This window comes from Jaculus jaculus, chromosome 2 (genome assembly GCF_020740685.1).
Source record: "Jaculus jaculus isolate mJacJac1 chromosome 2, mJacJac1.mat.Y.cur, whole genome shotgun sequence".
NCBI classification, from domain to species: Eukaryota; Metazoa; Chordata; class Mammalia; order Rodentia; family Dipodidae; genus Jaculus; species Jaculus jaculus.
This window is the reverse complement of record NC_059103.1, coordinates 142,408,965-142,419,912: the sequence shown is the minus strand read 5'-3', so window position 1 is coordinate 142,419,912 and position 10,948 is coordinate 142,408,965. Positions and strand designations below refer to the sequence as shown.

General features: G+C 41.2%; 1 protein-coding gene across 3 annotated transcripts in view; it reads left to right on the top strand.

The window, feature by feature from the left end:
• The first annotated feature begins 3,742 nt into the window (after positions 1-3,742).
• Positions 3,743-10,948, top strand: part of Trpa1 (transient receptor potential cation channel subfamily A member 1) — a 50,019-nt gene continuing 42,813 nt past the window's right edge. For all 3 annotated transcript variants that reach the window (XM_045144261.1, XM_004653446.2, XM_045144260.1), the window contains exon 1: positions 3,743-3,853. In XM_045144261.1, the coding sequence (XP_045000196.1) occupies positions 3,743-3,853 (111 nt within the window). The remainder of the gene's footprint in view (positions 3,854-10,948) is intronic.

The window sequence follows — 10,948 nt, the reverse complement described above, 5'->3', positions numbered from 1 at the left end:
GATGTGACTAAATGCCTGACAACTTCAAGGAGGAAGGGTTTATTTTGGCTTACAGTTTTGAAGGATACAGTCCACTATGGTAGTGGAAGCATGGGATGACTGGTCATAATGTACCTATAGTCAGGAATCAATGAGCAGATAGGAAGTAGGGCTGGCATATAAAATATAAAGGCTCACCCGCCAGTGACTCACTTCTTCCACTAATATTCCACCTCCCAAAGGTTTCACATGGTTCAAAACAATTTTATCAGCTGCAAACCAAATGATCAAAACATAAGTCTATGGTAAACATTTCACATTCAAATCACAATAGTGATGAAATATTTATTCTCTCAGCACAACAGTGAATCTCTGGTGCATTATGATAATTAAAAGAAGCGAGAGCAAAAGTCTCCATATTGTATGATTTTATGTTTGAAATTTCTAGACAAGGCTAAGTTGTAGAAACACAAACTGTATAAAACAAAGCTTATTTAGTGCTCTTGGTGAAAGTGAGAGCTAACTGCCTTTTTGTATGGGAACTTTGTATATTGATAGAGCTATTATAAAACCAGTTCATAATTCTGTACTTATGTAAATTTCCTAAAAATCATCCAAGTGTACATGGAGGATATTTCACATTTATGAAAAGATGCAACACAAACTATTTCAAGTTTCTTCTTTTCAGGAGCCAAGACCAAAATAGCTTTACCTTCAGTTGTGATTGCTTACAACATATAGTTTTTAATATGAATTGATAAACTAAAGCAATTTCATTTTAAGGAACCAAATAAAGACAATTTCATAGAATTCAGGTCTTTGGCTAAAATGGCAGTAATTTTCTTGAGAATTTAAGTAAAACCACTTATTATTTTTCTTTCTTTGAACAAGGATCTACTTAGTGTCAAAACACAATCTGATAGTAGAAATAATCTTCTGGAAGTTTCCAAGGAAATTATTTTTGATAACAACTATTTGTTATCTTGTTTATTGTTTATCAGTTATTTTATCATTGGTAGAAAGTACTACATTTAATATTCTCCATAAATAATTAAACTTCAAAGGAAATGAGTCCTAATGTAAATTATTAGATAGCATCATGTCTCTGGCTACAATGTGCATCTTAAATTCAGTAATTTCCAGTAAAAAGAAACCCCATTGATGAAAGATGCTTTTGCAGGGCAGGAAATAATGTTACAATTAATAAGAAATGGTCACAGAAATTTCTGAAACATCCTAGGAAAATATTTTTGAAAAATGTCTAAAGTGGACAAGTGCAGCAAAACATAAAGGAAATGTTAATGTTCTGTGTTGTCATAGCAGAAAGCAGGAAAATAATCAGGTCTTCAGTGCTAACCACTTGTTGTTTTCAGCATCAAAGCAGGAGAGGACAAGCTAGAAAGAACATATGCTTTAGAGTATACATGAGGTATTGGGTCTATGCCCATAAGGTAGGGTGCTGCAGCAAGAATGCAGAAGGCATCGTTCTGTAGATATTTTGTTTTGGCAGTTGTCACCCAGGAATACCACAACAGAAGAGTGTTGAATAGTGATTTTTTTTTCCCCAGACCTTGCCCCCTATGCCTGGGGTTCCCTGTCCTGCATCCCTCTAGCAGGGCTAACATAATCATCTGATGCTTCCTACCACAGCTCTGTGCCTCAGCTTCCAAAGGACAACTTTGAGTAGCCTCTATCCTCTTTTAAATACAGGTACAAAGGAAACTGATTGCAGTCAATCATTAAATAAAAATCCTTAATTTTCCAAAGGAACACTTACATTAAAAAAATGTATTTAAAAACTGGAGAGATGGCTCAGTGGTTAAAGCACTTACCTGCAAAGCCTAAAGACCCAAGCTCAATTCCCAGCATCCACATAAAACCAAATGTACAAGGTGACACATACTTCTGTAGTTCATTTGAAATGGCTACAAGCCCTGGTGTTCCCATTCTCTCCCTCTACCAGCCTCTCAAATGAATAAATAAATTTAACATTTTTAAGCCAGGCATGATGGTGCATGCCTTTCAAGCACTCAGTAGGATGATTACTTTGAGTTCTAGGCCAGACTGAAACTACATGGCAAATTCCAGGTCAGCCTGCACCAGAGCAATACCCTACCTCGAAAAAGAAAAAAAAAAAAAAAGTATTTTGAGGGAAAATTGATGGGTTCAACATATACATTTGGTTACAAAACTTCAGGCAAGAGGAAAAAGACATCAAATAGAGGAGGAGCTTGCTGAAAAGTAAAAGAGATTCAGTGGAAGGGGTGGGGAGTTGTTTTTAAGAAGTAAAGGTGAACCTTATGTGCATCGAGTTCCAGTCAGGGAGCAGGCAGGAGTTCAGTGGGAGCTCCGCTCTTTACGCTCTGCTCTCATTCTTCCCTGTTAGTTTGTCTAGGTGCATTGCATCCTTCAGTAAAATCCCTGCTCTGCACTCTGCACACGCACACTGGTGGGAAGCTGAGCTGCACTGAGCGAGCGTCAACAACAGCATCTTTTCCTGATCACCAGCCATTTCCTCGCATGGGTTGGGTGATGAGTTAAACATCATCTTTGCAAGAAATCCCACTCCAGTGCAGGAATTAATGGCAACGTGCTATATCAATGAGAAGACATGTAGCACCTTTCCCCCATTCCTCATCAGGTCCATTCTGCTTGCCCCTAAATTCACCCAATGTAGCTCGTAGGTCAGACAGAGTACAAACTTTTCCTGAGTGACAGCTGCCTATGAGACCCTGGCTTCCTGGGGTTAGGTAATGGAGACTTGGCTAGGTAAGAATCTGACACTCATGACCTTTAACAGGAGCCCAACTTGTCAAAGCAAGGTACTCAAAGCTATGCTCTGTTTTGAGCAAAGTGTGAACAGCTTGGGGCAGGCTTTCGCACTTTATAACCTTGGCACTCAGTGGCAGGCCTTGCGAGGGACTATCTCTCATGTACCTGAAGCTTGAATCAGCCTCATTAATTGAGCAGAACACCTTTCTTTGAGCACAATTTATACCCACGCTGTTGATCAATAACTGAAGGGCAGGCTGGTGAAGATAAGACCCTCAACAAAGCCAGCCTTATAGATCAATAATGGCTTATATTTAACCTGCCATATTTATGCTAACCACTCTAAGACACCGAATTGTGAGGCCAATTCACACTGCTATCCACAGGAAACAAAAAAGAGCCGTGGGATTCGAAATGGTCTCAGTCGAGTCCCAATCCTGAGATAAGCTCATTTTCTCCAAATAACTAGAAAGAAAAAGTTTACTAAAACCCTTATTTTCAGATCCAATAGCTCCCCCTAAAAGGAAGTGAACATAAGTGGTATATTTCCAGAGGCTTTCATTGGGGAAGAAAAAAAAAAAAAAATCCCAATGTAGGGGCACTTCACCTTCCCGCCGCCGCCGGCTTTCACGTTCCGCCCCCTGCGCGCGCCCAGGGCCCCGGGCGGCCTGAGTTGATTCTAACAGAGAGGTTGGGTCCGCAGGGACTTGTGGTCCTGCAGGGGGGTGGGGGGGGGGGCGCGTCCTGCACAGAGGCGGTCTGCGGTGCCTGCTCCCGCGCTACAAGTAGTCCGGGGCCCGCGAGCTCCTTCCAGAACTTCTGCCCCGCTGCGCCCGCGGATCTGCAGGGAGTAAGCCGCCGCGCTGCGCTGCCCGGCTCCGGGGCTCGGTTCCCGCCGCCGCTCGCCGCTCACTGCTCACTGCTCACCGCTGTCTCGGCAGGTGCGGGCGTGTGGGAGGCGGCTGCCGCAGGTGCTGTCCAGGTGGGGTCAATGAAGTGCAGCCTTAGGAGGATGCTGCGCCCTGGGGAGAAGAAGGAGGCCCAGGGCGTTGTCTACTGGGGCGTGGAGGACGACGTCGAAGGCTCCAAGGACTCCTTTAAGGTACCCTGGGAGATCGGGCTGTTGGGGCGGGGGAGTCTGGGCGGTGGGTAGCTGCAGGTTTCCTTGTTGGCAGCAGTTAGCAGCATTGGATGCGAGGACGTGAAGCCGAGGCGTGGAGATGCGTGCTTCTGGTTGCAAGAATCTCGTAAGTGCCTCTCACGATCAGGGAGCCTGTTTGTGCTTTCCTCTGCTGGCTTGTTTGCTCAACTTGTTCTTGCGAGGGCATGGTTTAGTGCCATGAAGGGAGATCTAATCCCAAAGCACTCTTTTGGCATCTTGCAGCATCAGGCGATGGCCTGGCCTAAAGTTAGGGCGATTTGGGTGTGTGTGTCCTGTCCTTTGGATTTTTATCTAGAATCCAACAGTCGAATGAATGTTAGTCGGATAGCTCACCAAGAAGTGCATTATGGTGGAGCATCCTCGTCTAATAGTTACACAGAGAACCCGGCACGAGAAAGGAAGGTTTACATAGACGGGGCAGAGGCAAGACTGGCAGCAAGAGTGTCGGAGGGACCCTGCAGGGAGAGACCTGGTGAAGATTAGTGGGAGGCTGCAAGGGGACCGTTTGTCTATTTACTGCTCAGGTCCCTGGACTTTTTGATCGAGAAGCAATGCTACCTACTACCTGACGCTACTGCTCTCAAAGTTACTGTTCTTCTCTGAGGGTATTGGATGCTCAGAAAACTTAAGTTGACCTCAGAAAAGGGACGTTCTATTATGACCTGTTAAGATATCCTTGACAGTGGCTTTTCAAACCCCACCACCAACTTCTCTCTACAGTGGACACATTCGTAGCTGCCTATGTATTTTTCAGGGAGAACATGCTTACACGAATGAATACGTATTCATATAGCTTTCCTTAGTTTAGAGAGTAGGAAGTCACAGAAATACTCATGAAATCTATTTTAGATCAGCACTTGGAGATTAGGGACCCTTTTTCCAGCAGTTTCACGATATTCCATTGTATTCCACCGTTCATGTAAGCAGCTAGGCCCTGATAGAGTCTTCTCTGTTGTTTGTTTTGCTGTACTATTTAGTCTTGATTTTGTCAGCTTACAGTTGTGCTTCTCAGTCAGTCAGTCTGTGTGGATATTTTGTCTGTTAAAGTCTTAGCAGAAAGTAGAAGTGCATACAACTTTCCTTCAGGTAGAGATTGATATGTTGCTGTCTAAATGTTGCAAGACTGGACACCATTGTCAGTCACCTGTGGTTGGAGAAGATGTAGTACGTGATACAAGCCAATGTTCCAGGTCTGGAAAGGTCTGCTTGCACATGCAGGTCCAGCATCACTTCCCTTTAATATTACCATACTGCCCAAGGCCATGTTTTACTCCAGAGAATCCCAGTTATGAGTGGATTTCCATCGATAGGATGCTACCTTCAGAATTAATATGGGCCAGGAAGAAATTTAAATTGTTTAAAATCACTCATTTAGTTCTGTATTCTAGCAATTTGCTGAAGAATTTCTGCAGTCTAGTTCCAATCTTTTCTTCACGCTTTTATTCTAGTGTCTTTATTTAATTGTTTTATAATTTCTCTCCCTTCCTTCCTTCCTTCCTTCCTTCCTTCCTTCCTTCCTTTCTTTCTTTCTTTCTTTCTTTCTTTCTTTCTTTCTTTCTTTCTTTCTTTCTTTCTTTCTTTTTTAACTTCTCCAGTTCTCTGTAATCTTTAAAAATGTTACAAACACCGTCATAGTAAAAAGACAATATGAAAGGTCCTTAGAGAATTAACACTGCTAACATACATCAAAATACAACAAGACAGAGAGGCTACACCCATCAAAATCTCTCTTAGTTAATGACATTTATCCCATTTAACCCATACCAAACTCATTCTCCTTTGGAGAATCCGTTTTTCCTTTCCTTTTTTTTTTTTTTACTTTTTTTTAAAAATTTAATTTATTAGTTTTCTTTTCAGTAAATACAGGCAGTTTGGTACCATTATTTAGGCTCATCTGTGATCTACCCCCTCCCATTAGACCCTCCTTGTTAATGAAAATGGGTCGAGCATTGTGGAGTTAGCACCCAGTTATTGGTATTTTTTTGTTTTTTTGAGGTAGGGTCTCACTCTAGCCCAGGCTGACCTGGAATTCACTATGTAGTCTTAGGGTGGCCTCGAACTCACAGCAATCCTCCTACCTCTGCCTCCCCAAGTGCTGGGATTAAAGGCATGTGCCACCATGCCCAGCCTTTATTTACTTTTATTGACTAAATTAGTTGGAGCCACTAAGTGGGCTTAAGGCAACATTACAGTTTGTAGATTGAGAGGTTAGGTTTTTTATATGCCACAGTAATGCCAATTCATTCTGTAAGAATCCTAGTGTTGGGCTGGAGAGATGGCTTAGCGGTTAAGCGCTTGCCTGTGAAGCCTAAGGACCCCGGTTTGAGGCTTGATTCCCCAGGACCCACGTTAGCCAGATGCACAAGGGGGCACATGCGTCTGGAGTTCGTTTGCAGTGGCTGGAGGCCCTGGTGTGCCCATTCTCTCTCTCTCTATCTCTATCTGCCTCTTTCTCTCTCTCTCATTCTCAAATAAATAAATAAATAAAATAAACAAAAAAAATTAAAAAAAAAAAGAATCCTAGTGTTTGAACTCATTTCAAAGTAACACATGTAACACCATGGAGAGCTTGAACTCCAGGGATTTCTTAGCAGTGTCCTTATTTGAGGAATATGGCGTGTAGTAACATGTTTTCCAGCACACACACATTCTTAGGAATGCTAATGAAATCAAGGGCTTATGGAAAACAGAAAGTGTGAGAAAATAACCATCAGATCTGTTTTTTCAGAAATTTTTTCTGCCATTTTCCAGACTTTTTTTTTCTAAAGAGCTAATGCTTTGGCATTAAACGTTCATTTACTACAATCTCTCGCATTATTTTCTTCCTTTTTGGCCTCAGTTTTACTCATATTTATTTCACTAAAGAAAATTGAAACATGTGTATTTAAAGACTCTTGATTTACAGGGCCTAACTTAGAATTTACATACCTAAAAGTGATCCAGTGTCTTTCACCTTGAATGAAGTCATAGAGCTCAGAATCCAGATGAATTCATTGACTCATCAGGAAACTACACTGGATGGGTGAAAACAATTTGTCTACCTAGGATCCCAGGCTTATCTTCAGAACTTTCTTTAAGTAATATCTTTGAAGTTTGACTTGTCCAGTTCTGAACTGAGATGGTCAAACACTCTTCATGAGTGACTGTGAATTCAGTATATCTTTTTTTTTTTAAATTTAATTTATTAGTTTTCATTTCAGTGAATACAGGCAGTTTGGTACCATTATTTAGGCTCATCTGTGATCTACCCCCTCCCATCAGACCCTCCTTGTTAATGAAAATGGGTCGTGCATTGTGGAGTTAGCCCCCAGTTATTAGTATGATAAATGTCTCTGCAAATCATGACCCAACATGTAACTCTGACATTCTTTCCGCCCCCTCTTCCGCAAGATTTCCCTGAGCCATGTTGGGTTCATTTTTGGTCTGCTTCAGTGCTGAGGTGTTGGGGGCCTCTGAGGCTTTGGCTCTCTGATTTGGTAGGAGTTGATTTTTCTCTGCGTTGATTTCCTTCCCCTTTGTGATGGTATCCGGTTCACAGGAAAACATCACCCTTGCTAATTTCGCCAGTTGTCCTTAGTTTCAGTTGGGCTCCTTTTGAGATATGTTGGGGCAGCTCTCTTTTTAGGATCTGCATCTATCTGGAAAAGAAAAGCAGATTCTCCAACGGAGAGTAAGTTAGCACCCAGAAAATTGAGATAACACTTACTTTTTTGATAGACAGTTTGATAGGTGTAGGCCCTCTTATACCCCGTGATTGATGATAGCTTGATATTGTAGAGTGGGCTTGTGTTTGGGTATGGTTCTGACTTGTTTCCCAGCTCCAGCTAAGGGTCTAGTACCACTGAGTGGATCAGTTAGCCAAATCAAGAGCAATTGATTCCTCACCATGGCTGTGTACCACTATTGCACTTGTGTGGGCATCACTTCTGGTTATTTGTTGCTAATTAGGTTAAACAATGTGTTGCTTGGACAGATCTTGGTCATTTCCCCCAGTCGCCTATGTAGCGCCTTCTGGCACTAGACACGCTGACTGTCTGGGGACTGACTCTTCTGGCTTCCAGCCATGTCATTCCATTTTACGCATCAGCTGTGTATGGAGTCTTCAGCAATAGGGTCTTATCACTGGCCTTTGGTGGGTCATCAAGTACTCTGACAGAAGTCTGTCATTGTTTTGGGAAACCTTGTAGGTTTCTCTGATCAAAAGATCATTGTGGATGGTAGGCCCAAGCTGGAAGTGGGGGTTACAGGTTAGTGTCCACTAAGAAATTGAGGAAAAAGATAACTAATATACAAGAGTTAGAGAGGAGAGAGATAGAGGGGAGAGGGGGAGAGGGAGGGAGGGAAGATGTAGGAGATTTAGGTCAGTCTTGATCCTACCCTCTCCAGTGTCTTGTGGTTCAGGTGTTTCCTGTAAGGGTCTAGTGAAGGTTCAGCCATTTGGTCTGTCTTTTAGGAAGTAGAATTTTATGGTACCATTACCGTTTGGGTCCGGATTACTGTTTTCCACCCCTTGATTCCCTTCCTGCCCTCCCATCCATCTTATTGTCTAGTCCATGAGGTGAATTCAGTATATCTTGTGAGAGCACTTGAACCTAGTTCTTCCTGGGAAATTGGGATTTTTGTCAAGCACACATCTCTAAAAACACTTGCAAATTTTTCCAAGCTTCTGCAGTGGGCATTATGTTCTTTGCATTGCCATCCAAAAAGCATCAAATACAAATGCTAAACTGCTTCCATATTGACTTGGTTGAACACTTTCTTCAATAAACATTAAGGACTAAAAACCTTTTTCTGCACTAAGTTCAGTTTTATCACTGGATATGTGTAAACTTGAAGCTAGTAGGATGTTATCTTATCTTGTACTCACTAAAGGTTTATGAAATTGAGTTTTTCAGATGGAAAGTTGCAGATACTATTGTGGAAGGTTTATTTTCAGGTTTTATTCTGCAATAATAGAAGCAAAATCCAACGTTCAAAATGTAAGGGTTTCATTTTATTTATTTAATTTTTTTGCGTAGAGGCAGGGTCTTCCTGTAGCCCAGGCTCATCTGGACCCCACTCTTTAGTCCCTGGCCCCCAACTTAGAGAAATCCTATTGCCTCTGCCTCTTGAGTGCTGATATTAAGGACATGTGCCAACATGCCTAGAAAAGATTTTATTTTAAACCAATTTCACATTTACTGAATCTATGTTAATATGTCAAATTGTTTAACTTTATTTGATTTTTCTTGTTCACCATAGTATGGAATGTTTCAATTGTCTCTAAAATAAATTAGAGTTTTGAAATCTCTACTATTATGTAGCAAATGTGACCAGTCATATTCAAAGGTAGAATTAAAGGAAACTTTTTGATATATTGTTTGTGGAAAATTTCATGTCATTGTATCATGAATTTTTTTCTTTTTCTTTCTTTTTTTTTTTTTTTTTTTGGTTTTATGAGGTAGGGTCTCACTTTAGCTCAGGCTGACCTGGAATTCTCTATGCAGTCTCAGGGTGGCCTCGAACTCACAGTTATCCTCCTACCTCTGCCTCCGGAGTGCTGGCACCACCACGCCCGGCTTTGTATCATGAATTCTTATGTAAAGCTACTGATTGTAGTATGGTTTGCTTTTGGTTTGTGTAATGATGTATTATTTGAAAAATACCTTTGACAAAATGATAGGCAAAATCTGTACTTCGTTATGTCTTTGAAAATCTGGAAGGTATACTAAAAAATAGTTTTAATCTTATGTTAACCCAGATCTGCAAAGAGGTTCTTTTAATTCTTCCTATATTGTACACTTAAGCCTTGAGACTTGAAAATGCACCAAGTATCTTGGTGTTAGCGGGGGTGGGGGGTTTGGTATGCCCTCATTTGTTGTCTGTGGGATTTCTACTCTTTCTTCTTCCTTACTCTTTCATTCTTTCCTCTCTTTGGAAAAAAAATATGCATAATAATATATCATGAAAAAGAAGCATCCAAATGTGTAGTAAACATTACATGCAGTGGAGACAATGAAAGATAATTTAGAACCCTCTGAACTAAACAATGTGACGAATTTATGAGATGGCTTTTTTGTGTATAGCCTTCATAGTCATCAATTTTTGTCATATTAGAAATTAAAGTAGACAAGAACTAAAAACATAGCTGCTGTGGTGGTAATGCCGGTATGGTGGAGGTAGCACAAGAGGACTTCAAGGCCAGCTTCAACCGCCAGACCAGTTTGAGGCCAGCTTGGGTCATATGAGACCTTGTGTCAAGAAACCAAAATCAAGCAAACAAGAAGCCTCAAAACCACTGGAAGGAACAGCACACATCAGAGTCATGTGTGTCATCAGACATCAGTCTGGAAGTCCCTGCAGTAGACTGAGGGGAAAGTGAGAGGGGCTGAGAGTATGGTACATTAGGGCTATCAGATGGCCTCCGGGAGGCAAATTTGGAGAGTAACAAGAAGCTGAGTGGACTGGTAACAAGGAGAAGAATATGCTTCATAGGGAATAATAGTATCCCAGAGCCCAGGCAGGATGCAAACATACCTACATGGCATAGAGCTGGCCACTCTAGTTTCCAAAGGGGACACTGTGCACTTCAGGTTCATGACCCTGACATAATAGCTCTGGGCTTCACCCTCAATCTGGGGACCAAATCTGTGAATGAGCTTTAGTTCTGTCCTGACTTTGTCCATCATATGTCACTATCCCTAAGTCAGAGTCCTTTCTAGCATCCCTGACCTAGTATGTGACTCATGAAACCACTATATTAAGATTGTAAAAATGTTATCCATGGAGAAAGGTATGACATTTGTATTCAATGATAATAACTAGCTATACATTTTCAAATATAGGTTGTAGTTATAAAAGCAAATCTAAATGAAAGCATTGTCGAACAATTGCAAAATAATTAAATACTTCTATAATTAACAATCTTAGCAACTCTTTATTTCCTGTGCAAGGTAGAAATTAAAATATTTAAATAGTTGAAGAAGAAAATATATTGTTGTGATTGTGAATGTTGAGGGACATGAGAAGCTCTTTCAGATTACTGAGCAACTCATG